The 24155-nt window shown below is 35.4% G+C and overlaps 1 protein-coding gene across 3 annotated transcripts in view; it reads left to right on the top strand.

Moving 5' to 3' along the window:
- ERBIN (erbb2 interacting protein) overlaps nt 1-18149 on the top strand; it is a 120806-nt gene extending 102657 nt beyond the window's left edge. For 2 of the 3 annotated variants that reach the window (XM_054290079.1, XM_054290075.1), the window contains exons 23-28: nt 7515-7658; nt 8460-8591; nt 10258-10467; nt 11531-11623; nt 12207-12281; nt 14970-18149. In XM_054290079.1, the coding sequence (XP_054146054.1) occupies nt 7515-7658; nt 8460-8591; nt 10258-10467; nt 11531-11623; nt 12207-12281; nt 14970-15077 (762 nt within the window). In that variant the 3' untranslated portion in view covers nt 15078-18149. The remainder of the gene's footprint in view (nt 1-7514; nt 7659-8459; nt 8592-10257; nt 10468-11530; nt 11624-12206; nt 12282-14969) is intronic. The other variant, XM_054290078.1, reaches the window with a different exon arrangement.
- Nucleotides 18150-24155: the final 6006 nt, after the last annotated feature.

Genomic DNA, 24155 nt, shown 5'->3' with positions numbered 1-24155 from the left:
AAAAGGATAAATGTGTTTGTAATGAATATATGAGAAACACACTCAGATGGTAGACTGAACTAAATGAACTTTTCCCCCAAAGGAAAAAAAGATCTTTTTCCCCAAAGCAATAAAGTTGCTGGTTTTTTTGACATCCTACTTGCCAGCTTAGCCAGACTACTTTTGAATACATTAAATAATGTCATACAGACCTGCTGGACTGCAAGGGCAGCTCAAAAAAGGTAATTAAGGTAAATTTTATTGTAGCTTTGTATTCACAATTTACTAAAATATTCCCTTACACTTCTTGATCTTTCTGTTCTGCCTTTTTTTCACCCTATTTCTTCTCTTTAAGAACATGGAAAAAGAAAATCAGTAAAATCTATTTAGAAGTATAGGTCTGCAGCTTTAGTTGCTGAGGAATTCAAAAGCCATAATTACCATGTATTTGCCTCCAAGCCAGTTATCTTTTGAAGTTGGGTATCTGACAGATTGTTGAATGAATATTTATTGCTTGCTGTGAGATGAGAACACTTAAAAATCTTGTTCATTTCAGAAAAATCACAGTAGGTTTTGATATAAGTAGAGATGATGAACAGGATTCTTTATGTACTGTAAATGCCATCAAGAATTTGAGCTGATAAGTAGAGCTGAACAATTATGTATCTTCAAAGAATTTGAGTAGAGCCTGGAAGAGTGTAATCTGTCCTGCTAACCCAGTTGAAAATATCATCACTAAAAATGGCTTGAATGTCATTTAGCCAGATCATGTTTCTTTGGAAGGGAATTAAGTATCCAAATGGCATTTTGATTGTGCCAGTTAGATGGATTTTGTTTTTTAGTTTCTTTTCTAAGAACATAGTTTGCTTGTAGTTATTATGGTAACTACTTGCATATCTGTGATGGCTAGAGAAATTTAATTGGAGATGGTTGGAGAAATTACTTTTAACTATGATTTTTCTTCAGAAATCCCAGTATTTGGGGGGAAGGGTTTGCTTTTTGTGTTTTGAGGGGTTTTTTTGGTTGGACTTTTTGTTTCAAATTGGATAAATTCTGGTGACTGAAGGGGATGGGTTTCATTTTTTATAGACACCTGCACAAAATCTGTACATATTCTTCTGATCCAGCTGGTCACCCACAACAGGAAGTGTCTTAGGGTAGTACTGTGCTGTCATGTGAGGACCCCTTGTCCCACAAGAGGGTCACTAATCTCACCATGTTCCAACTCTAATAAAATGTGCATTCCCTCACTTTCCATTCTCCTGGATGGATGTATCAAATCTTACATGAAGTGACAAGAGAAACAAAAATACCAGCAATCTTTGAGTACAAAGGGAAGCAGAGCTTCAGTGCCCTGCTACTGCAGTTGTTTATAGCTTGTTCATTGGCATGTTAGGAAGAGCGTTTAATGCAGCAGTGATATCTGTTTGGATCTGCAGCAGTGTAGTCACCTTTACTTAAATGTCATTGACTGCCTGACTTGATTCCCTTCATATCTGACAATACTTTTCATTGTGCTTTATATGTAAACTTTAATTTTTTCTACTAGACTGATGTGGAATAACTGCTATTAAGATTTCAGCTGTGCATTTAATTTAATAGAACTTTTAAGTCTGTTTTTGATGTTCTTTTGTTTTAGCCTTGAAGTTTTTTAAAGCAGTCTTAACAATCTGAGACTTTTTTATGGGTTTAAAGTAAATGTGTATATTGAATTGTCTACTTTATATTCTTTAGGATATAACCAACTTAAAAAGAAAAATCTGAATTGTGAAAAATGTAGATATGATCCTGTATGGCAGCTGGCAGATATGATAATGTGGAAATTCTAGCAACCAACTGAATATTTCTTAGTTCTTTTTAAATAGCAGCTTTGGTATTTCTGTTTGTAATTAAAAATTAGCCAAGTGGTGAGGGTGCTTTATCGATAAAGCAGATTTCTGAAATGTTTTGAAATCTGAAAAAAAATCCAGTAATTAACAATCCAGTTTTAACTCGTCTAAGGAACAAGCTCAGTTACAGGGCTTGTTTAAGGAACATTTATTGGAAACTACTTTAACAAAGCTTTCATGGATTTAAAATTGCACTTTTTTTAAAAAACATAAGATGCAGCACAAAAAAATTACAAATACAAAATTAGGCATTGTGATGAATATTTCATACTTCTTTTCTTGACCAGTATAGATTAATAGTATTACTTTTGCTGTGACTCTACTGTTATTGATCATGTTTATAATTTGTGTCCTTACAGATAGAAATGCTTATTAGAAAGGAGGGTGTGGTGGTGGGCTTTTGGGGGTTGGTTTTGTTGGTTGTTGTTTTGTTTGGTTGTTTTCTTTTCTTTTCCTAAGCTCCTGAAAGACTTGTTAATTGTGTTTTTATAACATTTAGTATCTGAAAAGAGAGGGAGGAGTGAACCCACTTAAATTTATCCAACAGTGTCTGCTTATTGGACAAATTGGAGAAACTAGTTCCCTATTTATTAGCTCTTTTTACCTGAAATTTGTGGGAAAAACTTTTAGGAGTTTAATTTGCTGAAGCAAAGATACAAACTAGTTTTAAGTCTAGCAAAAATGATTAACAATTGGTTCCAGCCAAATAGCTAGCATTTGTAATACCTTTAATAAGCTGTAAGAGTCATGGTATGGGCCATTCATTTAGGAGTTGGACTTGATGATCATGATGGGTCCCTTCAAACTCAGAATATTGTGTGTTCCTGTGAAATGTAGAGAATAACTAAAATTATCAGAGTGAATGAAGGTGAAAATAGTTCATGAGACCATTTGTAAATAGAGATTCTGCATATATTAGAAGAAACAATTTGCTTAACTGATGCAAAGCATATTTTATTGGGGGAGACAGGAGCTTATTTAATTGTCAAACTGCTCTCTAGTGGTTGCATATGTAAGATGTTGGGAAGCATGCAGTCAATTTGGCCTTACCTCCAACTTCATAAACTTAGTGCAGAGTTTTAGAAACAGTAATATTTTTCAGCATATTTTCCTTTTTGAGTGTGACATACCCATTTGACTACTTAGTATGCTACACTAGACTCTTATAGTACTCATGTTGGCTTTTATTTAGGAATTGAAACTAAAATTTCACCTGTGTAAAAAGACTAGGGTCACACATTTATGATGGAGAAATTTCTTATCCATAAATTGCAGTAAGAATTATCTGCAACAGTTACCTGCTAATATGTGTTACATGACTTTGCTGAGCATACAAAATTAGTTACTGAGTCTGATTGTCCTTCCCTTGCATATGTATATTTTCCTTTTTCTGTTGCAAAACACATGGGAGTTCAGTAGATGTGTGTTTGCTTTCAATTCTAATTCAATCTGAAATTAAGTCCTCTGTTTTTTATCTACTTTATCTACTACTTATCTAATATACAGATTGTCTAAAATGCATTCAGAGGAGGGATAATAGTTTAATACCTACTTTTTTTTTCTTAGAGTTGTCAGTCTACAGTGTCTTATTAAAAGAAAAATGTCTAATAGTTTCAGTACTGATATGGAATTGCAGTTTTAATTAAAGTTTGAAACTTTTTCTTCAACACATTTTTCTATGCCACATACTTAACATGCAAAAATATTTTAATTTATATTACCTCAGATCTTCTCCCTAGTTAAACTTGCTTCAGTGTGTCAAGGACAGTGACTTCAGTCGTTCTGTGCATACATAAAATAAAACACTTAAGTGTTCACAAGATCGCAACCTGAAGAATATTTTTACATAGTTTCATATCCTGATAAATTACCAGAAATATTATCTCTTTAGTACTTGTTAGTTTTACATTTTGATTTTAGTTATATTTGTTATTTTTTTCTTTTTTGAATGGACATCTGAACCATATAATATTATAATATATTTGTGGAGTTCAGAAGTCAAACCAACATACTTTAAAAGGAATAAAATTCTTGTGAATTTGTTATGTAAACAGCAAAAGTTCTCAATCTGCAAACATTTTCTGTCAGTGGAATTTAAATTATATGCAGTTTTTCCATATGTAACTCTTCAATAGGAAGAGTCTGTTATGTGGATAGTGGGAATGAAAACTGAAGGGATTTCTAGGCACTTAATATAGTCTCAAGGGATTACTTATGTCCACCTTTACCCCGCAGCTGATTCTAGGTAATGTTAAATAAATCAATAAATAAAAAAGACTAATACTTAGGCTTAGCAGTTAAGTTATCAGTTTAGGCTGTTTCAAGATAAGTAGAATGTAATCTTGTTCCCTGCAGATATTGAAATTATTAGTTCCTCTTCTATGCCCAAATTTCATGGCTTGCCATTTCAGACTCCAAACAGTCTTAACTTTACAATATTATTCTCCTAATAATTACAATATTATTCTCCTAATAATTACAATATTACAATATTATTCTCCTATTAAAAATACAATATTATTCTCCTATAAATTCTCCTAAATAAATTCCACTACTTATTTTCTTGCACCTAAGTAAATGCATTAAGGCATTTCAATTCCCAAATCACACCCTTTTGGAGTCTGAAATGTTAATTCTTTTGTAAGCTGCAAAAGACAGAAGACATTCCAGTTTGTATCATCTAAAAAAATACAAGTAAACCCCAGAATTATGCTACTAGCTACTTGCCCGCATCTAAACTGATTCCACTGGAGGCCAATTTGACTACAGTTTGGAATTATTATGATGAACGTACTGATTATTACTTTGTACATAGCCATTTTTTCTTATGTATTGTAGTTCCCAGTATGGACTATTGATGGCTAAATAACTGATTTCTAGTAAAAATATATTAAATGAAATATAAATGTAATTTAAATCTATTAAATTATATATCTAATATATATCATTAAATGTACAGTAAAAATATACTGAAAGATGACATGTATATTTCTTAGTGTGTATCAGTTCAGAGTAACTGAAGTAATTCTTCTCAGGCCTCAAATATTTGAATTATTATTTTACAGGCCATTATGCCTTAAGACATGGTAGCAAACCAGGACTAATGGAGCTGGTACTTAGAATTAACAGTCATACTTAGTGTGAAGTTTAGATCATGTATTTATTCCATATTCAATTTTTAATAATTTGTAGTGAAAATCAGGATGGTTAATGACATTTGATATTTAGATTTCAGAAGGTGTGCTCTCTGGTGCAGCAGTCTTCAGGAATTTTTCTCAGAAATGTACGCCTTCATCATTCTCACATTGAGAAACAAAATTAATAGGAATGCTGTTCACACTCCAAATGCATCAAATTCTCTCTTCCCAGCTAGAAATAGGTGGAGGACAAATACTCTTGTTTTGTCCCTAGGAATCTCTTACTGTGTAAAACTTAAACTTTCTTACATGACCATTTTAAATAGTATTTGTTTTGTACTGTTAGTACAGCTTCTGAGTTTCTTCTAACTTAGTGTTGAGGCGCTGTGCTCACGTAGAACAGGAGAGTAATGGTCTTTGCAGTGTTCTCAACTCTTCCCTACATCAACTGCACAATCATTTCTTGTACTTGTGGAAGAAGTCTCTTTCAAGAAAAAAATATTATAAACCCTTGAGAGAGTTCATAGTTCTCAGATTATGTAGTCACCTTGAAAGTCACTTAACTGAAATCTCAGTTTCTGATGTACAAGTTCGTACCTCTGTGAATTTTAGGAAAGTTCTCCCTCTCTGTTGCACATCTATCTTAGATTTTAAATCCAAATTTGCATTGTTACATATCTCTTTTGTCACATAGATCGTTGCTATTTATTTGCCATCTGTTTGGCTCTGTCTGAGAGTGAACCCAGTGGATCTAGGGGACTTTAGAGTATGATAGTCTGTTAGAAACACTTTGAAGAGAGAATTTTTTAGTCCCACCATGCATTCCTTCTATTCTTATCAGTCTTTTTACCACTTACAGAGGATGGAGAGATATAGAAGCCTCTTGAAAGCTTTCTGTAAGGATACTTCAAGGAATTGCCTGTAGTGGTGGGGCAAGAAGATCACCTTGTTAATTACAGACACTCTTATGAAAAGAGTAGTAAGAAGATGGTTTGAGGCACTAAGAAACTGAGGAAAATTGGTTTTGGCATTTTTGCCTGGGTGTTTAGCCTAAAGCTTAGAGGAGCAGTAAGCTCAGATTTAATGTTTAGTGAATGTAAATTTAAATGCTAAGAACAGTCTTCCTCTCCCAAGAAAAGGAAAACATCTGCAGATGTGTTTGGAAGCTTGAAAAATCCATTGGCTAGAGAACAGGGAAGGTGTAAAAGAGAAACATGAAGAATGCTTACTATGTCACTGAGACAGAGGTTATCCAAGAACTCCGGCCAAAAAACCAGTATTGTCAGTTAATACTGTTTTTCAAGGGAGTTTCCAATGACTGTGCTACCAGAGCATCATCTGGGGAATATGAGTATGTAGAAGCATATGGCTTTGATTATTAAACTAGTTTTATTTTCACAAGATGACGCTAGGACAAAAGACCAGATGTTTGCCTAAAGACTAGTGACTATTTTCAGAATCATATTAGTATACATAGTCAATAGGCAAATGCCAAAATGTGTTTATTCATGTAGGAATTGTTACAGTATCTTAGTAAATTATAACCATTTTGAAAATTCCTTTCTTTAACTCAGAAAAATTAAAAGCTTTACACAAAGCAGCTTTGAATTTGCTGGCTATTAATGCTTTGTGGTGTATCTTTTTTCTACAATAGTATTTTTTTCATGGGATTGTCACATGTTCAAGATAGCTTTGTTTTATTTATCAGGTAGCCTGTGGAAGGTTTTCTATTTCTTCCTTTGCACTGTCTTTTTATTTTGCTTTGTTAGTACAGCTACAAAAGACCATGGTGGCAAGATGGTAATATCTCTTGCTTTCATTTTGTTATCCTTGCTAATACTGCAGGGGTCAGGTTTGTAAGCGAATGAAGCTCAAACCAAAACCACTGTCACATCTGTCCTTGAGGTCACGTTACCTCTTTGATTGCCTACAGTAGCACAGGGGTAGTCTCAGTTTCGTTCATGCCTCTTCCTTTAAATGAGGCTTGTTTACATTCTTGAGTGAAGTATTACTGTAATGCACTGGATATTATCAGTGTGGTTATAGCAAGAAAATTCAGTCAGTCAAATCTCTGTGTAAATTTTTATTTGTACTTTACTAGTAGTGGTGTGGGGGGATAAGACAAAATAGTAGACAAAATAATTAGATAGATTTCCACAAGTATTTTACTTGACTGCCAGCTTATCTTCCTATAACATACTTGCTATGTTGCAAATATAATGAAAACGTGAAAATTTTGATAAGCACCTTTGTTGTTTTTTCAGACACGTGAATATTTCAATTACTTTATTTACATGTAATTCTGCATGTGAACTGGTTGCATGCTGATTTACAGTAAATAAAGGTAAATGGGGTCACTGAGTTGTGTTTATACATCACAGTGGTACTGTTCTTGCATGGTTTTATCTTGCATGACAATGGAATATGTTTGTATTACATGTATAACATGTCTTGTGGTTTATGCATGCTGCACTAATCTCTGTGTTAAATCTGTCCCCTCTTTATTCAGAGCATGCTGTCTCGGTCCTTTAATTCCAATTATGCTGCAGTTAGCAGCTTTCACTATGGCAGCTCTAGGGATCTGCATGGCAGCCAGGGTAGTGTTGCCTTGAGTGTTGCAGACGGAAGAGGTTCTGGTGTGCACATTGTTCGAGTGAGTACCTACAGGAGGCTATTGCAATATATAGCAGGGGAAAGAATAAACTGTAAGGGGGTCCTTAAATTGATACAGTTATCCTTTTACATATGCACAATGCTTTATTAAAATAATATAATTTATATGCTGAAATTATTTTTTAGGCATGAAATATTTTACCTTCGCTTCATATGCTATAAACTTATTGCAGGGCTTTTCAGTTTAATGTCATGAAGTTGAGTAGTCTAACTGGCTTTGTAGATGGTTGAATATGTGTAGAAGTATCTGATTTCATTGTACATTTGTGATCAAAAGATTACCATTCTGAATTTAACCTAGCCTGATAAGGTTTGAACAAAATCTGACTATTCTTCTTCCTCCCCCAAAAGAAATTCTGATGATATAAACTGTACTGTAAGATACTGTAGGCATTCAAGAAAATTTGTAGTCAGAAAATATGAGGAAATGAGCTTTTAAATAAGCACTCTGAATGGTGTGTATGGCACCCCTAGTGAGCTGGGTAAAGTCATCAGGAGACTTCCTTGAATCTTTGACTAGTTAATCCCTGGGATTTGTTAATTAATTTACTGCTGATAAAAGACACCTCTGCAGCTGTGGGATTTTTAAATGTCCATCAGTATTTTATTGGGTGTATGTCCTGGTTAGTGAGATTTTCTGCACAAATAATGTCCTAGTTAATCAAAAAAGATAAAGAAAGATAAAGCCCTTAAAATATTTTATCCTGAGTTTCTATTGAGAATTTTTAGTTTTTATTATATAAAGACATTTGTCTTATATATCCAATCATTCTGTTTAAAGCATCCCCAGGCTTCTGCTCCAGGAGACCAATGCCAGGATGAAGTATTCATTTCGGGACAGCAGAATTACTCATCTGCCACGCTTAGTCTCAAAGATGTTCCTCCAGACAGCATGAAAAAAACAGCTGTGCAGGTAGTTGTCTGCATGACAACATGGATAGGACATTATTTGCTTTTATTCTTAAGTCTGTATATTTTATTAGCAGTAGAAACTTAAGTTGGGATAGCAGTTGGAACTAGGGCTTCTTTAAAATGTAATACACAAGCTTCAAAACTGACAAAAATGAAACAGCATCCTCAATGAAATGGTTGACTCTATGAAGGAAGATGGTTCTCACTTTTCTTCAGTAGGTAATTTGGAAGAAGAAATCCGCAGCCAAAGAAGTACGTGCAAGTGAAAATTGAAATATAGCAGATGATTTCTGAAAAGTAATACGAAGCTGATTAAACCTTCTAAAGAACAAACTTGAAATGTGTTGTGATGAAATTCTGATGATAAACCAGAATTAGTAGGAAACACTTTGTATTCATCTCTATGCACCATGTCTGGAAGTGGGTCTTACTACCATGAAACTAAATGGATTTTTGTAAATTAATCAGCAGAAGCTGATTTTATTCTTACACCTTAAGTAATTTCAGTTGCATTTCTACAGACAATGGGCTTGCACAGCTGTGGATACATTTTACCTATATAAACTCTACCTCTGGCAACAAAAAAATTTTCCTGTTATACTTCAAGTTTTCAGAAAAGGCATGTATATTAAATATATATGATCTGTAAATAATCTGAAAATGTATTATAGACACACATTATCATTTCTCAGAATCAGTCTGACGTAAACTCAACAGAGCAGATTCTGATATGTGTCCATTCACATAGCATGGTTACAGGTTGAAATTTGCACACTTGTTACTTGTAATACTGAGTGAGTATTTTAACATCCTTGTATCCCATAACTGATATGATACAGGTGGCAGGCCAATCTGTTACTCAAGTGTATAGCAATTTTGGAATTATACAGATGAATCAGTGACTAATTAAGGTGGGATAACAGCATGACATGTAATGGCAAGGGGGAAAAAAGGCAGCGCATCTCAACACAGCTTCAGTGAGGAAACATTGCCAGCTCCAGCATCATTCCTGGTGACATGATTGGAATGTTCTGTATGTCTTGACAGCTGTGTACCTCACTGCTGCTTGTCATCATTATTCCTATCAATCAGTTACACATCCATTAAGAAAAGAGTAACATTTTTTGGAAATACTACAATTTTGATATTAAGATCTTGAGCTTGGATGGGAACTTGCTCAAGGAGTTTTCTTGTGAAGTGATCACCATAATATACTTGGTGAGCATGTAGTCTGCCACGCCTGGGATAGGGAGTGGGAATTTTTATTTTTCTATGATCTGTTGGAAATTGTTACAAAATCTCTGAATTTTTTGTAAGAAAATCACAGACTATATTGGCACGAATCAAGTGTCAATACCATCAATTGAACTGCTGGAAAATAATATTTGGGGAAACTCAGTGAAAAAACAAGTGCTAAAAGCAAAGGCTGTATATTTTGTGCTGATAAATTAGCACTCAAATAAAGATTTTGTTTTTTCCAGTTGTTCAGTAGGTCAGAGCTGATAGCTATAAACAAAATGGATGTAATTATACATGATCCAGAAGAGTAGTTTTAATAATGTTGCTGAAAATTAAGAGCAGTCACATATGAGAAGAATTGAATTAATGAAGCAAGAATTGAGGATTGCTGCTTATAAAACGTATGACCTTGATAATTTTTTTTTCAGATGCCTTTAACAAATGGACAAATGTGCCAGCCTCAGAGGCTTCCAGCAAACTACAGCCAAGTCCATCATCTCCCTCCTCAATCATCAGTCGCAAGACATCCATCTAGAGAGCAATTAATTGATTATCTGATGTTGAAAGTTGCCCACCAGCCTCCCTATACCCAGTCCCAGTGCTCTCCCAGACAAAGCCATGAGCTGGCAAAGCAAGAGGTAAGAGTAAAATCTATCTGACAGATACAACATCTGTCAGTCAGAGACATTATTACATTCTTTTCATTTATTATCATTTCTCTGTAGATGGTGACAGAAGCAATATAGGGATTTACCTCCAGCAAAAGATCTCAGATAAATTTTATCCCTCAGATCACACATTCCTTCCAGTTTTGAGAGAAATGTGGTAGATTTTAACTGAATGCAGCAGAAACTTTACCTTGCATCTTTTTACTGAGCTAAAAATTAATTTCTCAACTAAATTTATTTATCTCTGCTTCAATATTTAGCTAGTAACTGAAGAAAACACAAAGTCACAGTGCAACTTAGAGTACTTTGCATCTGGAATGGTTAAACCTGCAAGTGCAGAAATGTGCATCCCTAAGCAAAAATCCATAAAAATGTTGGAGCAATCTGATGCATACCTGATAATTATGTTTTGTTTATGATAGATATGTATATAAGAAATTCTTATACCATTTAATGACCCTTTCCTTGTGACAGCCCTCTTTCTATATTGTTTGAGTTTTTTTGAAAAAATCCTGATAACTTCATTTTCATTCTGTGCTAGAATGAGAATGTCCACTAACTGTGTAAAATAAGTTTTTTATTCATCTCTTCTAGCAAGAGAAAGAGGACAGTCTTGGCTATGTACGACTTGCAGTCAAAGTAGGAATGAGGCTTGATTTTCAAAATTTACCTAGAGGTAGCAAAGAAATAGGAGGAAGAGATTCTTTCACATAAGCATGTATATTTGCTGGGGGCATGAAAGTAACCCACTTAATATTGAAATATCTCTGAATTTAAAGCCCATGTGACTTATTATTATAATAATAGTGTTGTTGGAATAAAACTTAGGTACAATCTGCATCATGTTATCTTGCAATCTTGTTCTGCATTCATATTATGAGGTATAATAATCTCTGACCTTAATAATCTCTGGCTTTTTAATTTTTTTTAATTTCAAAGGTTTTATTCACCTGAATTCCTAATAATTTCATTACAGTAGCTTTGAATATAGATTTTTCAGCCAATTAATCTTATTTTGATTGTAATTACTTAGATTCGAGTGAGAGTTGACAAGGATCCAGAACTTGGATTTAGTATATCAGGAGGAGTTGGAGGGAGAGGAAATCCATTCAGACCAGAAGATGATGTAAGTATTCTATACTAATGCTTCTTGAAAGCCTTCTGATCTGTGCTGTTTCTCATGATCAGCAATGGGAGAAAAGAAAGTATATGTGTTTCTCAAACTACACTCCAGGACTGGAAGGGAGAAAATTGGAAAATTATGTGGAAAATCAAGGTTGTAGGTGGTCACAGTTGAATGACAGTACATATGATTATTCCAGATGAGTAGTTTTTACAGTGGTTAACAGTTCTAGTTATCTGTTAGCAGATTTGAGATAGTGAATTGTGGAGTGTACAATTAGGAATCCTCTTATAAAAGAGATGGTGACTTAGCCTACAGCTCTATTTCTAGTAGCAGATAATTCATGTTGATATATACATCTGCCACTTTAAACCAAGGTGGGTCACAAATATCTTTAAAGAGAATTCTGTATTTTTAACATCAGGAAAGGGAGGCAGTTGTAAAAGTCAGAGACCTGTAGAATAGCATTGCGATCTCTTCTACTTAGGATGGAAATTTGAAAAAATATTTTTAATTACATCTGTTTGATGCTATCCTGTTATTCATAAATAAGTTGTCAAAAACATTCCCACATCTGTTTTTCAAGGGCATATTTGTAACCAGAGTGCAGCCAGATGGACCAGCATCTAAGCTGTTACAGCCAGGGGATAAAATAATTCAGGTAATGTACTTAATGTAATTAATGACAGTAATGACTTAATTAACTAGCCTATGTAATATACTGGTTTGGTTTCAGTTCGCACCTAAGAGCAGAATGTTTACTTTTTTCTTTGGCATCTATTGTGATTTTTTTCTTTGGTATCTATTCCTGATACATTCTGGGATGAAACTTCATTTTCTGCCACCTAAAACACCAATAAGTGACTCAGACTAAAGCACACTGAATAATTTTTTCAAAGTCTGAACATTTTTCACACATCTGAAGACAAAAAAAAGTGGCAAAAGATGTAATTTGAGACATTTCATTAGGCTGTACTATCATTCAGTTGTTGCATTTGTGTTCATTCACATAGTGTTGAGAACAATGGTTGTCTGAACACCAGCAGCTGCCCCTGACAGCTGCTCCCCACAGTTGCACTCTTCTGTTACATCCCTCTCCGTGCTGCAGCTCCTGCCAGCCTTTGCTGCTCTTCCCCACTGGCAGGCCGGACATGCACGAGCCCTGGCCAGAGCTGCCCCTTTGCTGCCTGGTGTCTGGCTGGTCACAGCACGCACCTCCTGGCTGCCCATCTGCTGCTGGCCAGCCAAGTCACGCATTTCAGGAGCCATGGCTTCTGGACTGCAAGCTGTGTTGTTGCTTTCTCTAGGAAGTCTGTACCTGTCAGACCTTTTCTGTATTAGATTTTTTTGAAGTTGTCTTGTATAAATGAGCTCGTAAGCTATTAGGGGAGGGGTCAGAGAAATTAACAGTACGTTTGTAGTGCCTTACTTTCTTAACCAAAACGAGCTAGTGGGATATTTGAAAATTGTTCTAACTACCTTTAAATTCCAGAACTTGTTAAAAATAGTTATTTATCATACCATGAAAATGTTGATGGAATCTACTGTGCTGCATTTCAATTTTCTAAAAACAGAATGAACAAAAAGCCCAAAACCAAACACCCCAACCCTACTAGTGTCTCGATTAAACCACAACATCCTGTGAACCATATTCTAAAACAAAGCCAAATTGAAAACTCAGCCTAGTTCTTCAAATGAAAGATAAAGCCAAAAGGCACACAAGAAAACTGAACTGAGACTAAGTTGTTCCAGCTAAAAGATGGATTGTTCTTCAGCACAATAAATAATTTCTGCTTGTCTCTCCTCACTGGATGAGAGAGGTCCTAGTTCTCTTACTGATACAGGGATGGTGATAACCTAACACCCAGGGTTACCAACACATACATGAACAGGAAGCATGTTAAAACTTTGAAAAAACTACTAGCACATTTGTTACGTATTTGTAAAGTGGAGCATACCTGAAAGGTAATTTCTGTTCTGTGGTTTATTCCTGTCTTTAAAAATGCCATGCAGACAAATCAAATTACTTAATGAAGATTTTTTTATGTTGCCACTGCTTGAGTTTTCCTTATTGTTTAATAAGGGATTCAATTTGAAAAAGAGGTTAAGAACAAGTTGCACTTCCATGCTTAGACAATCAGAAGCCGCTTTATTTCTCATAACAAAGAGTATTTTTTAATGTAACAGCACATTCTTTTTAGCTGCGATAGTCCCAGTGATGATGTAATGACAGTCCCACTCTGTCTTGAGCCACTCAGACTTAATTTTTTTAATTAATACCATCTCTTCCAAAATGCCTTTGCTATGCTTGATTTTGCAATGTTCTCTGTAAAACATTCAGTAGGCATGCATATTACAATGCATGTCTAATACATATTTTTAATAAAAGTACACTATATGATGAATGACTAGATAAATGAAAGTAAGACTTAAGACTAGGCTAGGACATTCTGTACAAATTATGATTTGAAAGGGTTGTTGCCACTTTTGCTCTCTAAACAGTCTACATAAATCTTCCTCTGCAAATCTAGAAAGATGTGAAAACCCCTGGTTTTCTGGTAAAACAAATGCAACAGCTGGTAAAACAGTGATGGGATAAGAACTGTAACATTCAAAATGTCACTGCTAAGGCACAGAGAGCACATCCAGTTCTCTGTTCCCTGTCACCACACAAGCAGCTCAGGGAAAAAGATGGGATGCACAGCTGGAAGCTGTAACAGTTTAAATGGACAAATTTGTCCTTTTGCAACATTTTGCTGACCAGGTTGAGCATGATCTTGCTCTGGTACATTCAGAGAAGTTGAGCCGTAGCCATGTTTTCCCTGTCTATTGTAGGCCACTTGGGCCTGTCTGTGTTTGCCAAGACAAACTTGTCCAAGAATAACAATATTGTTTAGAGTCATACACAAATAGAAGTTGGAGATTATCTCAGAGTCTAACACCAAAAAATGCCTCCCAGTGCCATTAATGTTTTTGTCACAGGACTCAATAGTTTTAATTTATCACAGATGCCATCTCTAATATTCTGATACTTAAAATAGGTTTGTGTCATTTGTTGCCCATTTAGGATTCTTTGGTGTGGCTGTATTACAGCTGATGAATTAGATGTCTGATGTTAATAGCTTAAACTGCAGTTTTCTTTTGGTTATTTGCAATATTCTTCCAAGGCTGATATGGTAATTTAGTTTTTTGTAGCATGCAGGTACAAATTCAAGTAATCTGCAGTGTTTTATTCTCCGCATTCATATAGAAACCTTAAGGCTTAAATAAACGTACATGAAGTAATGAAATATCTTTTACTAACACGGAATAAAGACTGTTATTTTCCATTTTAAATATTTATTTTTAGGCTAATGGATACAGCTTCATCAATATTGATCATGGACAAGCAGTGTCGTTGCTAAAGACTTTTCAGAATGCAGTGGAACTCATCATTGTGCGAGAAGTTTCTTCATAAGTACCGTGGATTGTGGGGATAAACCAACAGAATTCATTGAAGGACTATGGGGAAACTGAATATTTTGCATATTTTTATACATTAAAAGAACTCAGAATTATGATCAAAATTTGTACAGGAAATACTGAACTTGTGGTTAAAGGGGGAAAAACCACTGTAGAGAACATACAGGAAATAATTTTGGAAATGTGTATGGTGAATCAACTTCTTTTTAAGCATTATAGCAATTTAAGGATCACTCCTCCAAGAACAAACCTGTGTTGTTTTTTTGTACAGATGGTAGGTTTATTTTTGGATAATTCATACACATTACTAAACTTTGTGCAAGGCTTTGTGAAGCCTCAGTTGTAGCCAATGGACAGATGGCAGGGCTGTCTGTCCTGTAGCTGTTTATTGCCTTTATTTTTATTCACCAGATATTAATGTGTTACGCTGAACCACTTCTGTAGATACGAACGGGGATATGAAGTGTTGGCTTTGCTATGTGCACATTGTATAGATGAATGGGTAGATGGAAGGTGGTGCTGGTTGGACGGAATAAGGGTCAGGTGAAACAATTATCTGCTATCTAAATCTGGAATCAGGAGAGAAGAAAAAGTGTTTAGTTCTGGAGTGTACGTCTACCAATAGAAAATGCAATAAAAGCTTACGGTGTTTTTTTAGGAAGACTGTAACTACAAATTTGTGATATTATACAGGATTTGTTCTTAATGTAGTCATTGAATATTCATTTGCCACATGTCATTCATGTTTAGTTGTTTTCTTGCATACATAATTTTTTCAGCTGTACTGTGGAATTGTGCCCAGAGATTTTTCTCTGCTATGGAAATCCCCAATTTTGTGGAAATGGTGATAATTTTATCTTTATAAAAAATACTCCATTTTAAGCTGACAGATTTTAAAAATGAAACTGAAATGGCCAGTTTTTAAGATTGTTGCCTGTAACATAAATTTAAACATACACAAATGATGCAGGAAAGGTTATGAAAGACATCTCAATTTTTTTGGCCTCCGCATTGCCTTGTTAATCAAAAAGGAAACCATACACATGGAGCTAGGTAACCAAAGCAAGTTTGTGAAACTTTGAGCAGTGATGGAGAATTGCTGTGGTGAGATGGAGAGTAAAGGGAGGGTGTACTTAAAACCCACCAGTTCGTAATAAGGTTTCTTAAAGGGCTGTTCCTACAGGTAACATTAAATGTGAACTAGACACTTCAGAGTCATTAAAGGGTTTCTGATTACATTGATGTAATAGTGATTTACCACAGGCTGCCTTTGTTCCTTATTACTGTATAAAAGGTTCAATTACGCTTCTATTAATTTTGTTTACCAGAAACATTATCTTTCTCCTTTGTAATTGAATAGAGACTGCATAGTCTGCAGTGATAATTCATACACGGTTGTTATGGACCAGGGAAAAGTGCCATAGAAGACCGATAACTGTTTTTAATCAGGGCTAATAATTAGCCTGTCATTGGAGCAATATTCAATTATTGCAGTTCATTTTTAATTATGTACAAGTTGGTAGTTTGGGACAGGTATAAGCGCTTTTTTTCAACCCAAAAAGTAAATGCTTTTAATAAAGCTAGCAAAAACACCAGCTTCCTTTAGTTTTGGAAGAATGAGCTGGAAGAGAAAGGAATTATACATAGCTAGCAGTAATAAACAGGCAGTACTTTTTTAATAAGTGAACTCCAATATTATTGCACTTCTTTCAAAGATGTTAACTATTGCTTATTGTACTGTGTATAGTTCTAATAATTTTAATTGAAACCCTTTAACAACTCTTTGTATATTTTAATTCTTTTTAGTTGATTTTCAGTAATATTTGCATAGAAAATGATTTTTTTGATATATTAGCAGAAATGTGCTGTATTTTGATAAAATTCACTTATTTTCTGTGTGCTGTTAATCTTAAAGAATGAGAAACATAGCTATATAATGGCAGGCTTCAGTGTTTAGTTGTTATTTAGTTTCTATTTTTTTATTGAAAATGCAAAATGTTCACATCACGTGTTCATTACTTTTAATCATGTTATTTTTATCACACACTGCCTTTTAATGGGGATACATACAGACAAGTCCTAAATTACCTTGGTCTTCTATAAAACCTGTATCTTTGAGAAGGGAAAAGTCCAAAAAGCAGAACTGATTCTTTACTGATCTTGGACTGACTTTGTATACATTTTGCAGTACATTTAAATATATCACTGAGAAATTATACTGTATTGTATTTTGCTTTAATGGTAACAGAAGTTTTAAATGTTGCTGTGTCACTTAATTTTCAGATTTATGTATCACAGAAAAATTCTACCAAAAACTGTTCGGCTGGTAGAACTATATAAGTAGAGATTTATAGCAAGAAGTTTAGTACTTCTTGTGGAAATACTTGGCCAAAGCTTGTCTTCCGTCAGTTAGCAAATTAATTGTCTAATAAAACATGGATTATGCTGATTTTACTCACTAAATGTTTGAGTTTTCAGTGAATTGAAATGTGTTTGTTTTGTCAGTGTCAGTGTGTGAAGGTAAACATGTCAGACTAAATGATTTTGTGGGGAGTGGGAGAAAGAGGACTCCTTAACTAGTGCAACCAGAATTCAAAGGAGCAGAGACAATATCAGCACTTTTCAGTTTGAATGCATTGTAAACTACATTTTGAATAGAATAAAATCCATCAGCAACCTGAGTTACTCAGCATGGCAGTGAATTGATGCAAACTGTGTTAATTCTTTCTATTCTTAATAGTTCATTAAAGAATCAGTTCAACTGATGTAATGAAAAGATGAAGTCTCCCACGTATTTATTATGTAAATACTTTTTTAGTTTCTTTTTTGAATGAATTGAGAAAAAGTGTAAATACTTTAAATCATTCTATGAACACAGACATAGCAATAAGCAACACACAGAATCAAACATTCATTATTATTTTGGTTTTGTTTAGAAATATTCCCTTGTCAACAGCTATGTAATGTTTCTATTGATCAGCATTTATTCAGCATTCCAAAATTTGTATATAAGAAGACTGTTTCTGAGGTAACATGGAGAATAGATAATAAACTAATGCTCTTTAAAGCTGTGTGAAATTGACTTATTTAAATTTTAGGAAAAATTCTCCATAACATTATTTAATTATCTACAGTTTTTGTAGACCTCAGTACTCAATCAATGTGCATTAGCAAAGTCTTATTTGTGTTCGTGCCTCTGTACATCTCAGTGCCCACGGGTCTGTTCTAAGTGATTTCCTTGCAAGACTGGGTTCTTCACAACAAAGAAATGTTTTTGTGAATAACCCCATGTGGTGGGTAAACCTTGCCTTGATGCCAGGTGCTCAGCAAACTGCTCTATCACTCCCCCTTCCCTAGCTGCACAGGAGAGAAAATAAGATGGAAAACAGCTTGCATTTTTAAATGAGACAGTTTACTAAAGCAAAAGAGAAAGTTTGCTCACATACAAGCAAAGAGAAAATAAATAATTTTATTTTCTACTTCTTATCAGCAAGTGATGTCCAGCACTTCCAGGAAGCATCAGCACAGGCAGAGGTTGCGCCGGAACGCAAACACTGTAAAAAACAAATGCCCCACCTTCATCCTCCTCTTCTTAGCTTTTTTATCTGAGCTGATATGATGTGGCATGAAACAGACCACCCTTTGGTGTGTTTGGGTTAGCTTTGTGCCCCCTTCCAAGATCTTGCTCACCCCCAGCCTACTGATGAATGTAAGGAACACCGTGCTGGTGCTGTGCCAGTACTGTACAGCAGTACTGTAGCTACCAGTGCAAAGCACAGCACTGTGAGGGCTCCTGTAGGGAAAATTAACTTCATCTCAGCTGGACCCAGTGCATCCCAGTCTTGCAATAAAATCATATTAGGGCAGTGAGTGGCTACTGTCACAAAGAGAGGACTTTAGTTGCAAGTTTACTATTTTTGACAGGCAGAGAGAAATGCCTAGGTCAGTGAGTAGGGTTAAAATTAGGAGTATGCTGAAAGCACTCTGAAGAGGTGTACAAGGGTAATGTGATAGAGAAACTAAAGAGGGAGGCACAGCATTTCACAGGAGAGCTAAATTTGGCTTTACATCCAAATTTTACATTTGAAAATCACAAAACAATGTGGTGACACACATTGTTTCATCTTTTTGTCCTCTGATATACCAGTAACACTATGTTCTACTTCCTCTTACAGAAAACTGATTCTCACTATTAACAGGTTATGGCTCTGATGACCCTGGAGTGTTGGGCCCCTTGTTATTTAGGTTTTCTATATCTGCTCTCTATTTGGACATGATTTCATAACAGTTTACTTTTTCATCAAGCATCTGAGAATACTAGGTCTAACTTCTGTTTTTCTGCCTGAAGGTACTTTTTCAGAGAGAAAATGTATTTTTTGGTATGCTGTCACTACTGCCATGCATTATATTCAATTTTGGAATGTGTACGGAAGATTCTATTGCAATATCTATGAGATTGCCTTGAAACTGGAGCTCTGCTACGCCATTAAACCTGCACTACAAGTAGGAGCCTTACATGCAGTGCTGGAAGCCACCAGTTTCCAGCTATTACCTTCCACTGCTATTCCACCTGTAATTCTGCTAGTGACAGACTGCCCAGGTCTGCACTGTGGGGCCCAAGGCTCTTGAAGCTATTGGGTCTGAAGAGGTCCTCTCTCCCCCCCAGGCCTCCCAGGTTGCCGAGTTCCAAAATTCCTCTGCTTAGCAGCACAGGTCTTGCAGGAAAGGTCATGGGTGGGCCCTAGGTGCTCCCTCTGATCCAACAAGCCTCCTCCTAGTGCCAGCTGAAGGGTGAGAGGATCACCCTCTCCAACCAAGGGCAGCTGCAATGAAGGCTACATGCTGCATGCTGCACCAAGGCATGCTGCACCAAGGGCTACTGACCACACTTGCTACAAGCCACCAGTGTCCCCAGGCCCCAGTCGCTCCCTTGCCTTGTACCTGGCAGCAGCAGATCCTCATTTTCCCTCAAGTTTCTCAGAGGGTTCCTATGAGCATCTGGTCTCTTCTATTGCTGTCTGAAAGCCTAATTTCAAGTACTAACAGCATCACCCTTCCTTGCAGTTCAGGCCCTCTTCTCTGTGGGACTCCCTCATTTCCAGCTCTTTGCTCCCTTTTGTTTCCTGTACCTGAATATTGTCTGTGAGAATGTGACTTGTATTTCAGTTCTGCAATCTAACTATTTGAACTATTGCTTTGTATTAGGATAAGCATTAGGTATGGAAAAAGTAGCAGCTGTTTGGCTTAAAGGAAACATGAAATGAGCACTAAATCTAGTGTTTTAAACTGCTTCAGAAATACTGTGCTCAGGACGTTGTGCCTATGGAAAGAAATTTGCAAGTGTGGATAAGCGCTACTGAGCTGTGAAAGATTCAGTTAATATATAGCTTGCAATACTTGAGTCAGGACGCTTTCAGCCCCTCATATTTAGATCAATACCTCATTAAAAGCTTTAGAGGTGCACTTGGAATGTGCAAGAAAACATATGACAAGGCTGATAAGTTTCATGAGATGGCCAAGAAGAGTTCCTCATGAAAAGTCATGTTGCTGAAGTAACAAAGTATTCTGCATGGCCCAATCATTAGATCATCAGGAATTAAATTTCTTATAACAGTAGTCTGCAACATCTATTTTTGCAGCTGTGTAATACAAGGGGGAGTGTGGCTCTGAGCTGCATCCATTTCATGAGGCATGGCTGGATGCTGCAAATGGCTGAAATGTTTATGCTTAAGTATTGTTCAAAGTAATGAAAAAAAAAAAAACCTGGCAAAATATTCACTTTTGTTTGCCAGATGTGGAAATACTGACTGGGACAAACCTTTCATGGACTGTCTTTTAATAGAGAAAGTGGTAGCAGATGAATCAGATGCTCTACAGAGAAATTCTCATTTAACTCCTAATGTTGGTAATTTATGAAGGAAACTTTGGAGAAAAAAACAACATTAAAAAAAAGAAAACAAGCAAAAAATGGGTAAAAGCATTCTACTGAATTATAAGTATGCACTGGCAAAATACAGGATTTGTAAGTATTGTGCTATGGCTCTTAACATCAGTGTTTTAGCATATTTTATTTATTTTCATCTGCAAAAACTTCCACTTACAACAGAATAATCAACAACTGGTTTTGAATATGGAGAAGGTATTTTTTGCTGAGAATGTTCCTGCCAAAAACTACTTCAGCTGAAAGCTATGGCTTCACTACAGAGAAACTGAAGTTTACTAATAAATATTGAAATAGATAGTAACAGCTGGTTAGCTGACATAATACTAAGTCCTGGAAAAATGAAATAATTATGTAAAATTGTCTCATTTGCTATCTGGCATGAGCAATGAATGATGAGGTGGGACTTGATGCATGCAAGGGTTAGAAATCATGCTGAAAACCTCCAAACAGATAAAACATCTAAACAAATTTTTTTTCTGCTGCATTTTAATTTTATGAAAACTCACTGGATGATTTCCTGACTCTGCAGTATACAATGTATGGTGTTATTTAATTGCAAATGTAGTTAATGTATTATAGATTGAATCATTATGTGCTTATATTTTAAGACATTTGAAGACACACAATAATACACACACAAAAAATTTTTATTAGAGTTACTACTTACCAAACTCACTTTGTTTTGTAATACTGCCTATTTTATGCCACTTTCAAAAAAAAAAAAAGCTGGAAGTAAAACATTAATGTTTATCTGCACCAAATTTTAAACTTTAGTTTAAAATTTAAATTCCAGTTTAAAATTAAACTCCAGTTTTCAAACTTCATATTTATAACGATTCTATTATATTCTTATGCCACAAAGAAAACTTCTTGCCTTACTCCTACAAAATGTGACTAAAAAGGAGAAGAAATTCATCCAAGTGAATTCAGAATTTTCTATCTAACACCTTTGAATTACCTTGTTCAGACATGGTTTTTGAGGTTTAAAAACATTATCCCCTTATGTAGAATTACATGCTGTGATTCCCAGCAGGATAACCTCACAGCAAAGAAGAAAGATGCTTTTTTTCACTCCAGTGGGCACCTACCCAAACAGTTCCAATTGCATGTACTGCCACAAAAACAGCAAGTAGCAAATCTCCTAGCAGACATCCCGTTTAATTAAATTTAAAAAAAAAAAGAAAAAAGCTGAGTTTTTACATTTTCCTAGACACAAACATAGCCACACATATGGGTATTAAAAGTATATCATAAAACTATTAGTTTATCTACTGACATTTAGATTTTTATATAGCTTTTTAAAAGGATTTCTTGAAATTCCCTTTTGAAGAAAAAATGATTCTGTAATCCAAGAAGTTTTCTCTGTAGAACAGATACTAAATTTCATAAATAGAAATGCTGCCCTGAAAGGTAACCGGATAGAGATTCTATTTTCAGATTAAGATTCTCAAATCTTAACTGCTTTTGTGCATTTTCCCTCAGTTTCTCAGTGGTGCAGATACTCCTCCTTTGTTAATACGTGTTTGGAGATTCAGAGTCAGCAACATTATCTCAGGTCGTCAGCTAACCCCCTCATCGTATTTTGAAGGAAGTTTAAAAATAATTGTAAGTCAAGATGAGCTACTCCATTTTTCATACAAGCAATTTTATGGGGAGAAGAATGTAATTGTAAAACACATTTCTACAGCTGCTAACGTGACTCTTCTAATTGAAACTGCTGTGCTCAATACAGCAACCCTAAATTTTTTCATGTGTTTGCTGTAAAACAGATAAAAAGCAGATGCAGAAATCTCGCAGCTGTTTCAGTTTACCAGCGTTCACTTGTACAGCTGACTGCCATCCAGAGGCAGCAAGTTTAAAGTGGTTTCAGCTGCTTACACTGACCATGTAGCATTCATCTGTTAGTCTCATCATAGGCAGGATTCTAAGATTTCTAGATGTGTAAACTTGAACCTGGGGAAAAACAATTACTACACTAGAAATTTTATCTGGGAAAAATATTTTCATAATTTTTCTGGGTAGGTCTATAAATTGGTCTTATACTTTCGCTTTAAATGATTTTATAGAACTTTTGGGATTAGATATGTGGTGGATTGGAGATTACTACACAGAACCAAGAGTTTGTTTTCTGTAAGATGTTTTTCTGTTCTACATGAGTCTTCTTTAAAAAAACTACATAAATTATACTAAGGCATGCATAAAAATGAGAGCAGTTACCTGATAAACCTTAAAGGTATAACAATGGAAAGGGGATAAAAGCCACTTGTACTTGGGAAGCACTGTGGATCTGCTGGAGTTTAGAATAAAGTCTATTGTCTTTGAAATGTTCTGAAGTTAACATTTTCTGATTTGTCTGTATTTGAAAATTAGTTCAAGTTAATCTGACGTGTAAACATGTCAGTGAAACTGGAACATGTGTCTGAACACAAATAGAAAATAGCAGTATCATCAGCAGTAGTTTGTACCTGCAGTCTACCATGAGTAGTAGGAGTTGTCATTTGAAGATTATGCCTCTTGATTAATTTGCAAGAGAAGGAACATTCATGCTGTAGAAAAGAAATTGGTTTCCTGTGTTCTGCATCACTAATCTACACAAAACACTGATATCTTGGTTACACAATAAGGAAAGTTACTGTGTATGAGAACAAATTTAGGTAGCACAAGCTATACAAATATATTGGCTTTTAGTGGCATTCTTGTACTGTGTTCCAAAGAGCAGTCAAAGAAAAATACTTTAAGGGATATTATTGAACAAAGTTATAAAAGCCTTGAAAAAAGTCAAGATAAACAGTATTTGCTGCTTTCCCCATACTCATGAGCCAGTCATTTCACAGCAGCAGGAGGCTACCAGGTGGTCAGACACAGTTTTCTCTTTATAAGTCCATATTCACAACTCCCAGTCTTCTTCTTGTCATCAGCAAGCTTGAAAACGGCTGTCAGGAGAATTTGCTCCATGACTTTCCCAGGGACTGAGGTGGGGCTGATATCCCTCTAATTTTACCAATGCTCCTTTCCTGCCCATCTGCAATCTAGGGGTGACATTCTCCTCCCCAAACACTGTGACTTTGAAAGATAATTAGAAGTGGCCACACAGTACACTGGCTAGATTCCTCAATGCTCACAGAAACA

This window comes from Melozone crissalis, unplaced genomic scaffold (assembly GCF_028551555.1).
Source record: "Melozone crissalis strain CALT ecotype California unplaced genomic scaffold, PUWL_Pcris_2 ptg000005l_1, whole genome shotgun sequence".
NCBI lineage: Eukaryota > Metazoa > Chordata > Aves > Passeriformes > Passerellidae > Melozone > Melozone crissalis.
Note: the sequence above shows the minus strand (reverse complement) of the source record. Positions and strands in the feature narration are given on the sequence as shown.